Source organism: Schistocerca piceifrons, chromosome 2, assembly GCF_021461385.2.
Source record: "Schistocerca piceifrons isolate TAMUIC-IGC-003096 chromosome 2, iqSchPice1.1, whole genome shotgun sequence".
NCBI classification, from domain to species: Eukaryota; Metazoa; Arthropoda; class Insecta; order Orthoptera; family Acrididae; genus Schistocerca; species Schistocerca piceifrons.
In genome coordinates this window covers 1,729,314-1,746,787 of record NC_060139.1, presented here as the reverse complement: position 1 = coordinate 1,746,787, position 17,474 = coordinate 1,729,314, and the positions used below count along the sequence as shown (strand labels likewise).

Sequence of the window (17,474 nt, the reverse complement as noted above, 5' to 3'; positions counted from 1 at the left end):
CATTTTTTGGTTGACTTTAACCACAATCTTATCTGTGTGATAGCTGCAATTTAAATTGTTCGTAGTTGACCTGACAGTCCTTAGATTTGTGCGATTTATAGTGAAACCGAAATTTAACGGTTTTCTTTTTGTTCTCATGTGGATCACCTCACACTTTTCATAATTTAGCGCCAACTGCCACTTTTCGCGCCATACAGATGTCTTGTCTAAATCATTTTGCAAATGGTTTTGATCTTCTGATGACTTTACTAGACGGTAAACGATAGTATCACCTGCAGACAATGTCAGAGGGCTGACCCGACTGTCTCCTGATCATTTATATAGATTTGTAACAGCAGAGGGGCCTGTAACAATTCATTGGGGAACGCCAGATATCAATTTTGTTTTGATGATGATGATGATGCTTGGTTTGTGGGGCGCTCAAGTGCTCGGTTATCAGCGCCCGTACAAGTTCCCAACCTTTGTTCAGTGCAGTCTCGCCACTTTCATGAATGATGATGAAATGATGAGGACAACACAAACACCCAGCCAACACGAGGCAGGTGAAAATCCCTGACCCAGCCGGGAATCGAACCGGGGACCCCGTGCTCTGGAAGCGAGAACGCGACCGCGAGACCACGAGATGCGGACCGATTTTGTTTTACTTCCGTCAGCCATTGCGGGATGTCACCTTTCTGAAAGGAAATCACGAATCCAGCCGCACAGCTGTTACAGTAATCCATAGGTACACAATTTTGTTAGAAACCGCTTGTGGTGAACGGTATCAAAAGCCTTCTGGGAATCTAGAGATGCGGAACGAATTTGAGATTCCACGTCGTTAGCACGCGTTACTTCAAGAGAAGAAAGAGCTAGTTGCGCTGCACACGACCGATATTTTCTGAATCCTCTCTGGCTCTGTATCAATAGGAAGTTTTCTTTGACGTAATTCATAATGGTCAACGCAAGATATGATTGTACAATATAAGTTTAAAAAAAAAAAATTCCTGCCGTCGATTTGCAGTAGGATTTTGATTTCGTAGCGTGAGTTCGGCTTTGTAGCCGTTCGCAAGTGCACGTTCAAATGTAAATATATATCTGACGTGCTTGTGGCATGTCATCGCCAAAAACCATATTTCTGATCTTTTAGACCAGTTGTCGTGCTACAGGATACGAGTACATATCCAAGGTATATAATATGGCTGAGGTTATGCACAATGAAATACCATTAACATACAGTTTACCGTATTTAACGGCTAATATATTCTGTCCATCAACTTACGCTGACATACGTCAAAACAGGGAAGACCAGGCATATCGGGTCTGTAATTCAGCGGATTGCTCCTATTCCTTTTTTGTGTATTGGTGTGACCTACGCATCTCTCCAGTCTTAGCTAAGGTCCTTCCGTCGAACGAGCCCTTGCACGTTATTGCCAAGCATGGAGCTATTATTTCAGCTTACTCCTAATAGGTATACCTACTAGGTATACTCCTAATAGGTATACAATGTGAATCGATAGACTGGCCATTATTCAGTGATTTGAGTTCCTTTGCTACACCGAGGATACCTGGTTCTAACTTACGCATGTTGGCAGCTGTTGCTGATACGATTCTGAAATATTTACTTCTTCTGTGATGTATGAACAGATAAGACAGTAAGACGAGTAAACAACAAAATCACAGAATATCTAGATATGTTATTGTGCAGTTTCGTGTAAACCCAAAATGTGTTCCTCAGCGGATGTTCAAATACACTCCTGGAAATGGAAAAAAGAACACATTGACACCGGTGTGTCAGACCCACCATACTTGCTCCGGACACTGCGAGAGGGCTGTACAAGCAATGATCACACGCACGGCACAGCGGACACACCAGGAACCGCGGTGTTGGCCGTCGAATGGCGCTAGCTGCGCAGCATTTGTGCACCGCCGCCGTCAGTGTCAGCCAGTTTGCCGTGGCATACGGAGCTCCATCGCAGTCTTTAACACTGGTAGCATGCCGCGACAGCGTGGACGTGAACCGTATGTGCAGTTGACGGACTTTGAGCGAGGGCGTATAGTGGGCATGCGGGAGGCCGGGTGGACGTACCGCCGAATTGCTCAACACGTGGGGCGTGAGGTCTCCACAGTACATCGATGTTGTCGCCAGTGGTCGGCGGAAGGTGCACGTGCCCGTCGACCTGGGACCGGACCGCAGCGACGCACGGATGCACGCCAAGACCGTAGGATCCTACGCAGTGCCGTAGGGGACCGCACCGCCACTTCCCAGAAAATTAGGGACACTGTTGCTCCTGGGGTATCGGCGAGGACCATTCGCAACCGTCTCCATGAAGCTGGGCTACGGTCCCGCACACCGTTAGGCCGTCTTCCGCTCACGCCCCAACATCGTGCAGCCCGCCTCCAGTGGTGTCGCGACAGGCGTGAATGGAGGGACGAATGGAGACGTGTCGTCTTCAGCGATGAGAGTCGCTTCTGCCTTGGTGCCAATGATGGTCGCATGCGTGTTTGGCGCCGTGCAGGTGAGCGCCACAATCAGGACTGCATACGACCGAGGCACACAGGGCCAACACCCGGCATCATGGTGTGGGGAGCGATCTCCTACACTGGCCGTACACCACTGGTGATCGTCGAGGGGACACTGAATAGTGCACGGTACATCCAAACCGTCATCGAACCTATCGTTCTACCATTCCTAGACCGGCAAGGGAACTTGCTGTTCCAACAGGACAATGCACGTCCGCATGTATCCCGTGCCACCCAACGTGCTCTAGAAGGTGTAAGTCAACTACCCTGGCCAGCAAGATCTCCGGATCTGTCCCCCATTGAGCATGTTTGGGACTGGATGAAGCGTCGTCTCACGCGGTCTGCACGTCCAGCACGAACGCTGGTCCAACTGAGGCGCCAGGTGGAAATGGCATGGCAAGCCGTTCCACAGGACTACATCCAGCATCTCTACGATCGTCTCCATGGGAGAATAGCAGCCTGCATTGCTGCGAAAGGTGGATATACACTGTACTAGTGCCGACATTGTGCATGCTCTGTTGCCTGTGTCTATGTGCCTGTGGTTCTGTCAGTGTGATCATGTGATGTATCTGACCCCAGGAATGTGTCAATAAAGTTTCCCCTTCCTGGGACAATGAATTCACGGTGTTCTTATTTCAATTTCCAGGAGTGTACAAATATATAATTATTGCAGCATTCCCTAACCACTTGTTAGTACCAAGTAAGAGACTTAAATATATTGTAAATATACAAGTAAAAAAGTGTTTTGATGGTTTCTGTACTTGCCGCTATCCTGCTGCTTCAGTCTTATTGCGAACGCGTGGACTTTATAATAAGGCGGCAGTGTGATCGGCCAAAGACACCTTGAGCTTTTTCATGCGGCTGATGTTACATTATTTTGCGTTCTTTCTGTTCTCAGGAAAGGAGTGGCACGACATGCGAGCCACCCTGAGCCCGGCATTCACTTCCATGAAGATGAAGAACATGTTCGTTCTGATGACAGAGATCGGGCAGCAGCTTGTCGATTATCTGCTGAAAGAAACTGGGGATGGCGAAGGTGAGTGCCTGTGTTGTATCTACTTGGAAAATAAATGCTACTGGTACGTACGGTGACGCAGATTCATATTGTTGTGGCTTGGCAAGACAGCCAAGCCACTTGGAGGAAGCCGAAAGGCACGCGTTTAAGCTCACGCAGGCTGGCGTGAGGTCTGGAACAGTTAAAGTAGTTGAGTCTAGTAAAAAAAGTACGTAGCTTCTGGAATATTTGACTTTAATGCATAATTGGTGAACATCGTTCGTGACGGTACATGTTTTACAGCATCAATAGTGACTGGTAATGGCGCCTTGCTAGGTCGTAGCAAATGACGTAGCTGAAGGCTATGCTAAACTGTCGTCTCTGCAAATGAGAGCGTAATTTGTCAGTGAACCATCGCTAGCAAAGTCGGCTGTACAACTGGGGCGAGTGGTAGGAAGTCTCTCTAGACCTGCCGTGTGGCGGCGCTCGGTCTGCAATCACTGATAGTGGCGACACGCGGGTCCGACGTATACTAACGGACCGCGGCCGATTTAAAGGCTACCACCTAGCAAGTGTGGTGTCTGGCGGTGACACCACACATATGATTTTTGCGTCATTAGTGTACACCGGTTACGTTATATCGATTTGGTAATATAGCTCATGTACTTTATCTGCATGGAGCTTTTTGTAAAAATGGAATTGTACTCGATATTAATCACCTAGAAGAAATCGTATGCACACTAGCATAAAAATATTTAGCGAGAACACGCAAATACACTGTTTTTCAGAACGTAAGGACGAGGTAGGTAAAGTAACACAACGTATTAAGAACTCGGTGAAAATGAAAGTGCCATTGGACTCCCAGTCGTGTACAGAAAGCGAGTGACCACCTGCGACTGTAGCGCCAAATAGGACTGGCCCCGCAACACGAGGCAGTTGAAAGAACGGGAGAAGACAGGATGTGCCAATCAGCGAGCTGTTACGGCGCTCTGTGGTGACGTCCTTCGTTACAACGCGGGCCACAGACAGTGGCTTCACACGGTGAATAATCGTCGTGACACTGGAAGAAGGACGGAGAGTGACGGGTAGCTGAGGAGTGTGGCACTGCTCGCAGCATTGTTTCACGTGCACGGGGAGCGCTTCGAACCACAGGCACTGCAGCCCACAGGAGAGGAGGTAGCTGACCAGGGTCAACTGCAGCAGCAGATCACCGCCTCGTCGTACTGCTGGCAAGAAGCGACCCACGTCAAACAGCGGCTGCAGTTGCAACCACATGTAACAGAACTGCAAGGCTCGCAGTCTCACGTTGCACATTGGTACGGCGACTGCATGGGCGGGGGGGGGGGGGGGGGGGGGGGGAGTGGCCGAGCGGATCTAGGCGCTACAGTCTGGAACCGCGCGACCGCTACGGTCGCAGGTTCGAATCCTGCTTCGGGCATGGATGTGTGTGATGTCCTTAGGTTAGTTAAGTTTAAGTAGTTCTAAGTTCTAGGGGACTGATGACCATCGCTGTTAAGTCCCATAGTGTTCAGAGCCATTTGAACTGCATGGGGGTGGTCCATCTGCCTGACGACCAGTATGTTGTGTTCCGATTAAACCCGCCCATCTGCAGCACCGTTTGGGTCGATGCCACGAGCGTAGGGACTCACTGTATCAGTGAGCAGTGGGGTTGTAATCCCTGACACAATACTCGTTAAAGCCTGTGCTGTGGTAAGTGAGCGGGGTTCACCTTATGAGAAAGGAACTTCGCATAGATATCGACCGCGTGTACCTGAATGGTGGCAAATCAGACTTACATCCACTCTGTAAGAACAATGATCCGTCAAGTAAGTTCGAAATGCCATCACACGTCAGGCTGGATCAAAAGCAAACCAGAAGATGCTACCAATGTGACAATAATACGCTCGCCTGCCTAATTCGGCAGTAACTGAGTTTCTTCCCTTTACAAGTTGGTATATATTCAAGTTGTAACACTGCATAATATAGTAGAATTTTAGAACCAGAAAATCTACTGAACTGATAGTTTCACGTTCTGTACTGATATGGAAAATCACGAATACATAACACTACACTATAATGTTTACTACAAAACTTTATACTGTCTATTAATCTGATTAAAATCGGACATAGGTTACCCTAGAAATTGTTCTTTCATGCCACACACAAAATGTCAATTTTGATAAACACAAAACACTGATAAATTTTGACTTTTATATTGACTTTAACTTTTGCTGGTCAAACCAATTTAGAACACTTCAGAATTCAAATGAATGAGGAGGGGGCGGGGGGGGGGGGAGACCCTGAAACTGTTAAGATCGCTGTATTTAAAAAATGATTACTGAATTTGTTATTCATTCAAGATTTCCAGTATATAAATTACTACTCTTTTGATCTTATTTACTGCTCATTTAAATGCCTTTAAATCTGTCTCTAAATAATAAACTTAATTACTATATCAATACTGAAGTTATCTTTCGACTTCGTTAGACCTTCACTATTCATTTACTGCTTCATTAACAAAACATTTCTTTAAACACCATTCTAATATAGCTAGTTCTGCAAATAATTATTATTAACACAATTTTTACTTTTCATTTCGGGACACTCGGATTGCACAACGTTAGGAAAGGACCCTGTCTAGGTTAGTTGCGAGGATAATTAAATGATGGAAAGGTTCTGGTAAAATTTAGGTTATTATTGCACCAAACAAACACAGTTCACTCTCTGATCCATACGAATACAGTGCTAAAAGTTTCGACCTCATAGTATCGATGCGGCGGTTGGCGGGCGGCAAGATGTCGAGGCACAGAGCACCCATACAACCACAGCTATGGCTCTTGATGTGTCGGCACTTTAATTCTTCTTAGCGTCGCAATACTTTTCCATTTAATGCCTGTGGAACTTTGGCATGCTGTGTGGGCGTTGGAACGGCATACCCGAGGCTCAGTGAATCTACGTCTTCCAGGAGAGCCTCCTCGCTCCAGAAGGTGTTGCTCAGACCAGTGCCAAACTCCAACAGCTACTGCTGAGCCCGTTGTGCCGTGCAGTGCCCGCGTGCATTTTCCCGCGCTCGCCTGCCATCCACCTTTTACCGCTCCCTGACAGACAGGGTATTCACCCGAGGTTTTGCACTCTACATTTCCTAGCACATTGCCTACGTATGGGCCAGACGCACTGTTACAATTTTAAACATCTTACAACAGTCTCAACATTTCTTACATTTCAATTCTATTACAATATTACTTGAAATTTGACATAAACATTATTATTCACATTGAAACTTATTTACAGTTTTCTTAACATAATGACATGCAACAAAAAGAAAAGAAATCAGAACATCAATTACACAAGAATGAGATTTTCACTCTGCAGCGGAGTGTGCGCTGATATGAAACTTCCTGGCAGATTAAAACTGTGTACCCGACCGAGACTCGAACTCGGGACCTTTGCCTTTCGCGGGCAAGTGCTCTACCATCTGAGCTACCGAAGCACGACTCACGCCCGGTCCTCACAGCTTTACTTCTGCCAGTATCTCGTCTCCTACCTTCCAAACTTTACAGAAGCTCTCCTGCGAACCATGCAGAACTAGCACTCCTGAAAGAAAGGATATTGCAGAGACATGGCTTAGCCACAGCCTGGGGGATATTTCCAGAATGAGATTTTCACTCTGCAGCGGAGTGTGTGCTGATATGAAACTTAGTGGCAGCATTTGCCCGCGAAAGGCAAAGGTCCCGAGTTCGAGTCTCGGTCGGGCACACAGTTTTAATCTGCCAGGAAGTTTCATATCAGTTACACAAGTTTATCGTAAAATCAGATGAAAAGAATTACGTAGATGTACAATAGAACAGAGTCGTTGTTGTTACAGAGTCACGAGCTATTTGCGGATGAGAGCAGGTTCAGTCTGTATAGTGATTCTGGACGTACCCTCACATGGGGAGAGGTAGGAACACGTAATCCACCTAGGGACATTGTCGAACATTGTCCAGCTGTTATGATGGGGAGGGGCATAATGTTCCATCGGTTTACTGACCTCTAAATGTTTGAACACGGTACAGTCACAGGTCAGTGTTATTGTGACACTATACTTCTTACTCATATGCGTCATTTCAAGTGTGAATTCGGATATGACTTTATTTTTATGGATGACAATGCGCGACCGCATCGAATAGCACAGGGGATCTCTTGTAACGACAAGATATTCGGCAGATGGTTCCCCGGAGTTGAATACCATTGAGAACGCGTGAGATTTGTTGGGAAGAGATACTGCAGCCCGTCCATATGCATTAACTGACCATGCAGCACTTGTCAGTCGTGCTGGTAGACAAAGGGAACTCCCCAGCACAAGAATTCCTCACGAATGTTGTGGCCAGCATGAGAGTAAGTCGCAGAGCACTGCCATCCCTACCGATCGCATAGCCTAATCATAACTATGCTCCACCTTTTGTAATATCACGGGGACCATTATAAATCGCGTTGATTTCAGTGTACTTTTTGTGTTTAAACAAAAGTGTCATTTTCGTTCGCCTCATTGTGTATTTCTTTGAGTTATCTTCGGCAGTGCACCGTAGCAGTTCTTTCTGTCTGTGGTCCAAGTTTCATCGAGCTACGTTACTTGCCAGTGACACATCACGCGAAAGTTACTTTATTCCTTAAGTTTTTCACACCAGTGTAGTTTACTCGCATCAATGAAAAGATCACTGAGAGAGAATAAAAGCTAGAATTTTTTCAACAAAACCAAGTCTTTAAACTACTAAAATTAATTTAATACATGTCCCTTTTTCCCATCTAAGGTGGTGTGACACAGCAACCAATGGCAACAGTATGAAAGAACAACCAGTCTTGGTTGAAAAACTGGAGGTTAATAAAACAAAAAATCCAATTTTGCAACCAAGACTGTTTGTTCTTTCATAATTTAATAAATTTCCAGGTGTACCTTTATTATCTCTTTAGTTTCCATCAGTCACTGACGAAAACTGTGTTTTAGTTTTAGCTTTTAGTTTAGCTGTTACAGTGAGACTTCACAACGCGATGTCATGTCTCGTTATGCCAGGTCTAACACTTCTTGAATAGTAAATTATCGATAATGTGATTTCAGAAATTGCAATACAGAAGTTTTGTACCACTTGGTGGCGCTAAGGCCATAGTCTTCCTAGACATGAGGTGCTACAGAAAGTTGCTAAACGTTTGCAATTAAATAACTAAAGCACACTTTTAGAAATAATTATTCAGGAAACTTGGATAGTTATTAGATGGCACGATTTTGAAAAGTGAGTATTAGGAAAGATTGGAATATATACTCATCGAAATGAAAAATGTGACACCATGGAACAACAAATCTTATAGAGATGTTCATCACACAACGTGTAGTAAATGATAATGATGGAAGCTGAAGAAATGAATCAAAGTTTTTGCCACAGCCAAGACCTGAACCTCAATCTGGGTCTTCTTGCTTACTAACAAGGGAACCTCCCCATCGCACCCCCCTCAGATTTAGTTATAAGTTGGCACAGTGGATAGGCCTTGAAAAACTGAACACAGATCAATCGAGAAAACAGGAAGAAGTTGTGTGGAACTATGAAAAAAAAAGCAAAATATACAAACTGAGTAGTCCATGTGCAAGATAGGCAACATGATGGACATTCCGAGATAAGGAGCGCCGTGGTCCCGTGGTTAGCGTGAGCAGTTGCGGAGCGAGAGGTCCCTGGTTCAAAGCTTCCCTCGAGCAAAAAGTTTGATTTTTTTATTTTCAGACAATTATCAAAGTTCAGGCACTCACACATAATCAACTTCGCTCTCCAAGATTCCAGGACCAGATTTGCTTGGACATATGCAGGATTTGACGGTCTATACACGGAAAAATTTGAAAACGTAAAAAACATATGTTTTGACAGAGCACAGAAAAGTGTGCGAGTGTGAGACTTTTGGATTCATTTGTTGCAGTTTATGTGACAAACTTTTGTTTTCATCACTTTTTTGGGAGTAATTATCACATCCACAAGAAAACCTAAATCGGGCAACGTAGAAGAATCTTTTTACCCATTCGCCAAGTGTACAAGTTAGGAGGGTCGACAACATATTCCTGTCATGTGACGCACATGCTGTCACCAGTGTCGTATAGAATACATCAGACGTGTTTTCCTGTGGAGAAATCGGTTGACCTATGGCCTTACGATCAAAAGTTTTCGGTTCCCATTGGAGAGGCACGTCCTTTCGTCTACTAATCGCACGGTTTTGCGGTGTGACCGCAAAACACAGACACTAAACTTATTACAGTGAACAGAGACGTCAATGAACGAATGGATAGATCATAACTTTGCTAAAATAAAGAAAAAATTTTCGCTTGAGGGAAGACTTGAAGCAAGGACCTCTCGTTCCGCAGCTGCTCACGCTAACCACGGGACCACGGCGCTCCTTATCTCGATATGTCCATGATGTTGCCTATCTTCGCGTGCACTACTCATTTGGTATATTTTGCTTGTTTTTTTTTTTTTTTATAGTTCCACAACTTCTTCCTGTTTTCTCGATTGATCTGTGTTCAGTTTTTCAAGGCCTATCCACTGTGCCAACTTATAACTAAATCTGAGGGGGGGTGCGATGGGGAGGTTCCCTTGTAAGCAGGTGTGCTAGCCGTTACACCACCATAGCAGTATATGTAACACAGCTGCACGGACTACCAAAGTCTAATGCCCTCTGTAACACAAACTGTAATGTATTGATTATTCCTTGCTACTGTAGTGTTATCTTGAAGCTGTCAGAAAGGAGGACAGGCGCTCCAAGGCGCGTAAGCAGAGACGATGCTGAGGGCAGACGAAACTAGGAGAGATATTGTTGCATGAAGTAAACCGTAAGGGGAGAGCCCTGCGAAAATGCAGACGCCCCCACACGCGGTCCCAGGGCGCTAGTTACTCTTCAAGGAATCAACAGGTAACTTTGTAGGTCGTCTAGTTGCTGTGGCAGGTAGCCACCGTAGAACTTTGTAACCAGCAGGCACGTACTAGCGTACAAAGCCAGCTTGATGCCAGCCCTGAGAACAGCAACGTCAGTAGACTCACAAGGGTTAGAAAGAGAGCGACAACGCCAAAAACATGTTGACCTAGCAGTCCCTACTACACGGAGCCCGAGGGGCGGGGCTAAATGACGCATAACAATAATGTTGCAAGCCTTATTTGGCAGAGCAGTTACGTTTAGCTTTCAGCTAAACAATGTTGATACCAAATATGGACTTAGAGCAACTGCATTAACATCCCAGCCTTAGGAGCAGTAGAGGGGACCGAACTAAACCGTGATTGGCAGGCGCCTCCAAGAGACCTACGGGACTGGCTGGGTTGCTCTAAGTCGGAAAACAGTGGCTCCCCGCGACTCTTTAAAACTCCCAAATCCCGTATTTTGGCGGAGTTCTCAGTCAGACGATCTGGACGCTGAATCCGCGTCCGTCGACTCCAGTCTCGGTCCAGCTCCGCGTAAGTCTGCTCTCTCGCTTGGAGTGCCTCAGGGAACAGTGTCACATTCAGAATGTTTTGCTTGTTGTCTTAAGATGCTGCTAGTATTTAGTACTGTGGTTAGTATCCACTCCTGGGACTTCTTCAGGGGCTTCTATTGTAACAGTCTTGCTCATGCTTTTTCTAACCCTAGAACTAGCCTCCAGTGAATTAATTAGTCCTGTATGGAGTAAACAACTGTTTCAAAACCCTGTTTGTCCAAGAATCTCCACAACGAGTTCCCTACCAAGTCTCACCATCTGCATTTCTAGTAAATGCCTATACCAGTGTTGGCTCAGATAGAAGAAAACAATCAAACGCCTTCACTGTGAATCGTCCTTCTGCCTTCTGCTGTGTACCGCTCGGGAGCGTATATTGACCAGTGACCCCTTTTCTCTCTCTCCCACCTATGTCAGGACACGACAGAAGTTCACATCTTCAGCTGAAGGCTTGAATTGAAGTTTGTGTGAGGGAGGGCACTCGACCATGTAGTTAAGGAAGGTTAACTTCCCTCTGAATCACCGAAATTAACTGCCGTCGGGCTTGACTGGGTGACCAGCCGGGCCTGCCAAGTGCTATTGGCAAGTGGGGTGCACTCAGCCCTTGTGAGACCAATTGAGGAGCTACCTGACAGAGGAGTAACTGCTCCGGTCGCGAAAACTGAGAGTTGAGTGACGACCACATGCTCCCCCTACCTGCACTCAGTGACGGCTATCGAGTGAGGAAGACAGTGCGGTCGGTCGGTACCGTTGGGCCTTTCGAGGCCTGTTCAGGTGGAGAGGAATTTTCGTATCCCATACTTGCTCTATAGATAATAAATAAGCGAATGGGGTAGGTCAGTCGAGCATCAGTGTATACCTTAAGGTGTTTTTGCAGTGAACGGAATCATCCTATTGGAATATGCCATGTGCTACGCTGGTCACGGAGGGTATGACTACAGCGTTTATCATGATTTCTCCCGTTGTGTCCAGGTGAAACTCTGGGCATAACTGTGAGTTCTTTGACTGCCCAGCAAGATGACACATAGGAACTCTGCGTCATGAAATATTAGTTCAATTTATTACATTGACGAATAAAAGATTTGCTGCACTCTGGCACACTTCTTTGCCACAGGAGTACTGGATAACTTACAGCTGTCACTGACTAGCAAAACAATGCTTCATTCACTAATTAACAAACTGTTCTCTTGAAGTACAATGTTCCACATTTACAGAAATACAAGTCCATCTCAGTCCCTACCCAGTGATGGTGAGTGCTTCATCCGAGGTCACAAGCTGGGGTAGCACTCCCCCATGCTCGGCTCTATACTGACCTCAGTATGAGGGCGCTGCACTGCTGAGTGGGGAGGCGAAGTCTTCAGGAGCTCTTTCCATACATCGTTCCAGATTGCTGTGAGCTCTCACTAATGTCTGTGGTATCGATATGTATTACTGATTTTGGTGTGGCTCCGCGATCTATGGACGATACCACACCTCCCACATACTGGGAAGCATCATAAACAATTACTACTTCAGCCCTGTTTTTGTATCCATTTGCTCCCCACACAAGGGAGCAAAACATTTCAACGAGGTGAAGCGGTATGTGGTGAAGAGGTATGCGTATTGATAGTCACTGCTTCTTGTGACCTTTCATCTGGTCGGAACTTTGGCGTCGATCTGACCACCACAGACAGAATCCAGTCTCATCGCTGAACACCACAGAATGACCCACAGTGTCCCACTTGACTCTTGGTCCACACCATGGAATACTGTGATGTCTGTGGTGCAGCGCAATCGTTAAACGACGCTTGTCAGCTCGACATCTCAACCATTTCCTTATTCTGACTTTTGACAGGTAGTGACACTAATGTGACTGGACCGTGTATGACGTCCCGATCTCCCTCATGCCATGATTCGATATCTGTCGAAGACCGTAAGATGCGATTAACTGCAAGTGCACGTCACGTGGACACGTATTTTGTTGATGCGCACCTGAAAAGTTCCAGTGAAGTTAGACACTCCCCGTAATCGTCATGTAATTACACCACTCATCGTTTGTAGGATTTTTTTGTAGTCACCGTCTCTTCCGGAAGACAATTCCATGTTGCCTATATATTGGCTTCCAAGCACAAAAAATTTGATTTTCAGTATTACGCGTACTTATTGACTGAATTTAAAATCCCGTCATTATCTACTCATTAAGAGGGATAATCTTACGTTAACAGTTTAACACAGTAAGAACAGATATAAACTGTGTGTTTGTCTTGATTCAGTGTACCTGCCAGCGGGCGTTATTCATACAGTGCTTGAGACTGTGAGCACTTAGCTGCTTCCAACAAACATGACACTATTTCAAACTTTTACAAAAGTTTTATCGCTGCTACCCCCAACAAAACGATGAAAGGGGGAAAAAATTACCACTTACTACATTTTAGCTTGTCATGCAATCAAACTTCAGCATCGGATATGACGTTTTAATTTATTACATCTTTACTATCGACTCTGTTCGGAAAAAAGTTTGCAAAAAGTATCCACATATAGCAAGGACTGTACCTACAAAATTATATCATCCTACGACACTTGGTTCAGGAGACATAACGTCAAAAACATGGAGAGGTGCGAAAAACTAGCTTTTGCTTAAAATGGAGTGCAAATTACTCAGGTTATATTCATCCACTGTTTCATAATGAGAGCACTTAGTGACTTTCAACAAAATTTAAGTATAGCTTCAATCCTTCCATAAACTTTTCCTCGCTTACATGCTTAGAGTCATAATATTAAACACATTAACTCACTTGTAAAGTAACCCGACGTTTGATGGTGTTTTGTACATACGAAGTCTTTAAAGAATCTGGGCCCTACTGCTAAGGACGAAATTTCAGTCAACGTATTCCACAGGAACGGAAACACTAGAATAAGGTGCTTGTGTTGGAACAGTTTCATTTCTGTCAGTGCATGTACAAATTGGTTCGAAAGACCTGGAAGGAATGCAAAAATGAATCTGTCATCGTAGTAGGAATACACTCGAGGACGGCCTAAGTAAAAATTTTGGTCAATAAAACACCTGTTTGTTTCCTAGTAAATAATATTACATTCCGGTCTATCAGTTCAGCTTCTGAAACTAAAAAGAGAGTGTGATGGATATAGGTTCATACAGGGTGTCTCAAACCTTTAGGGTCAAATTGGAACAGGTGATAGTGGGACCACAATTCTTTATATCGAGATAGGGAACCAATGGTCGGAATTGCATATTTATTTTGTTGTGGACATACACAGCGTACACCGCATAACACCAACGTAACTCATAGTAATTATTCAAAGCATGCATGGAAACGGCATATGAGGTTCTGCTGCACTCGACGATCCGTGGCGTCTGTTGTACCAGGAGACAGGTGGCTTGGACACTAACAAGCAGGCCTTCACCTGATTCTATGGGGGTTTCATACATCAACGTCTTGACGTAACCCCAGAGGGAAAAGTCCAGAAATATGAAATCCGGCGATTGCGCTGATCATGGGGTGGGACCTACCTTTCAATCCAACTATGAGGCACGTGTTGTTCAGGTGCTCGCGGACGTTAGCATCGAAGTGGGCTGGTGCACCGCCATGTTGAAACCACATCCTTTCGCAGGCGAGGCTACAGTCTCCAAGAATCGCGGCAGTACAAGTGGCAGTAACACCAGGTAACGTGGACCATCCAGACGGGAAGGCAGCAAGTAAGACCCTATCAGGTGAACTTGGACAACGCCCGCCCATACGTTGACGGAGAATCGTTGCTGTTGGCCAACGGTGTGTTGGCGTGGGGATTGTCCTCACTCTAGACATGGCTGTTGCGGCTGTTGAAAACTCCATCACTGATGAATCAGCCCTCACATGTGAACAGTACTGCGTTGGATAATCCATTGACAGAAGTGAACATGGGACTCAAAATCTGTGCGTCCCACTGCCTGCACACGTTCTTTGATGGTAGGGGTTCCACAAGGCGCCCCACGCTGTATCCTTCGAAGTGAGCGTTTCACGAGCAAGTTTAAGGGTTTTTACTGCTGAGTGGTCCGCAAACTATCCAACACCACCCCGTCAATGTCTGGTCTTGGAACACGCTTTTGGAGGGAACCTTGGCCGTCTGTCTGTGTCAAGAACGATCCCGTCTCTCGTAAGTTGGTATCCAGCGAGATAAACTTCTTCCATTTAGTATGACACTTGCTGGGAAAGCGTACTGCTTTACGGGCGCATTAAATGCATGTCTGGCAACTCTCGTGATGAATAACGTCCAGTCTCCGACTACGCGTCACGCACTGTACACAGTGTTACACCTCACAAGCTGTCTGATGCGATGGACAACTGAAGCAGGAATAGTGGTGTTCGTGCCGCAGAGGTTAATCCGCCTGTACTACGCATGTGGTCGTCACAAGACATATACGCTGTGAGCTGAGTTGTGTACATTATCGCGGTTTGGTGGTCATGGGTGTAACCTGTTGATCACCTGTTGGCTGTTGCAGTGTACAACAGACACCCGTGATCTTTGCGAGAGTACAGCAGAACTGCATGCACGGTTGTGGTCGCATATTATGAGCTACATTTTTGTTATGCCATGTACACAGTGTACAGTAAAGTGACGAAAGGCAGTGTGTTACCTCCAAATATCGTGTCGGACATCCTTTTATTCAAATGGTTCAAATGGCTCTGAGCACTATGGGACTTAACATCTATGGTCATCAGTCCCCTAGAACTTAGAACTACTTAAACCTAACTAAGGACTTCACACAACACCCAGTCATCACGAGGCAGAGAAAATCCCTGACCCCGCCGGGAATCGAACCCGGGAACCCGGGCGCGGGAAGCGAGAACGCTACCTCACGACCACGAGCTGCGGACGGACATCCTTTTGTCTGACGTAATGCAGCAATTCGGCGTGACATGGACTCAACAAGTCGTTGGAAGTACCCTGCAGAATCACTGAGCCACGCTGCCTCCATAGCCGTCCATAATTGCGAAAGCGTTGCCGGTGTTAGATTTAGTGCACGAACTGACCACCCGATTTTGTCCCATAAAGGTTTGATGGGATTCACGTCGGGCGATCTGGGTGGCCAGACAAGAATGCCATCGTGGCATGGTGTACTGTCATCCATAAAAATTCCATAGTTGTTTTGGAACATGAAACACGTAAATGGGTACATATTGTGTACGAGTAGCCGAACATAACCAGAGGGACCAGTGCATTCAGTGTAAACAGCCCAAGTCATTGTAGAGCTGCCGCCATCATGCACAGTGCCTTGTTGACAACTTGAGTCCGTGGCTTCATAGGCTCTGCGCCTCACTCACTCTAACCCCGCTGTCAGCTGCTGCCGTCTGAAGTCGTGCCTCATCTGACCAGGCCACGATTTTCCACTCGTCTACGGTTCAGTCGATGTGGTCACCAGCCCGAGAGGCGCTGCAGTGGATGGCGTGCTGTCACCAAGGTCTGCTGCCGTAGTCCATTAATGTACGGCCGCGCTGGCCTACCGGACACACTCTTCGTACGTCCCACAGTGATGTATGCGATTATTTCAAGCTGCGTTTGTAACATTCCAGACTTATGGTTACCAGCCCTGCTTTATCTATTACTAGATCAATGCTCTTATATCTCCAGCTATAATTAAATTCGATTACTTTTCGATAATAGGAAAAAGGCTTTTAGAAGAATAATTGCAATACCAGGCAATAGTAGTTACAATACGCTTTGTACCATAAACAACCAAAATCAGATTGAGGAAATTAATATATGGAAAATGTTTAGATTAAAGTATAATATATTTCGTTCTCATCATCTGTAAATGGTAGGAATTAAATCTCGAGCCTAATCAACAAAATATAGATAATTGATCGTTTAGCATTGTTAAATGCTTATTTCTGCAATTTCAATGTTAATGTGATTTTTATGTGTTTAAAAAGTCTTAAACTTGTTCTAAGAAAATAGGGAATAGTATACAGTGTTTGATAATGTTGTTAAACTATTTCATATTATAAATTCTGTTTTGCATTATTATAACCAGTAGTACATTGTAGGAAGAGTATAAATACTCAGCCTCGAGTATTGTTAGGGCAAATGAGTGTTGGACCCACTAGAGGACAGATCTGTGCGTACTGCTGAGGTAAGTTCTTGGTGCATGATTCAGGTTTGGATTTGCAATAGAGCAACTCGTGTGTTGGACATTGTCTATAAAAGCATATTAGATCAGTGCAGTGACGGATTATTCCGGAGTGTTATACAGTTTGATTTAATATCGCAAAAGGCAGAATGATATGTGACTTTATATTCGCACTTTGTTGAGTATTAGTGTTGAACAATGCAATGGACGTCACACACGCATTTGTATCAAATAACTGCATCTGGACTATTTAATATCGCCAGTGTAGTATGTGCTACCATCGGTTAGCTGTAGCAGTAACAACGAGGCTTATTACACCGAAGACTGATCATGAGATACAGGTTTTGAAGTGAATAAATCTACGTACTTACTTTACTTCAGTTGTGGCCTACATCAAT

At 45.2% G+C, this 17,474-nt stretch overlaps 1 protein-coding gene across 1 annotated transcript in view; it reads left to right on the top strand.

Annotated features, from left to right (window-relative positions):
• The window catches only part of LOC124777935 (cytochrome P450 9e2-like), a 64,226-nt gene that overhangs the window by 28,743 nt on the left and 18,009 nt on the right, over window positions 1-17,474 (top strand). Inside the window, exon 3 of the mRNA XM_047253488.1 lies at window positions 3,398-3,535. Within this exon, the coding sequence (XP_047109444.1) occupies window positions 3,398-3,535 (138 nt within the window). The remainder of the gene's footprint in view (window positions 1-3,397; window positions 3,536-17,474) is intronic.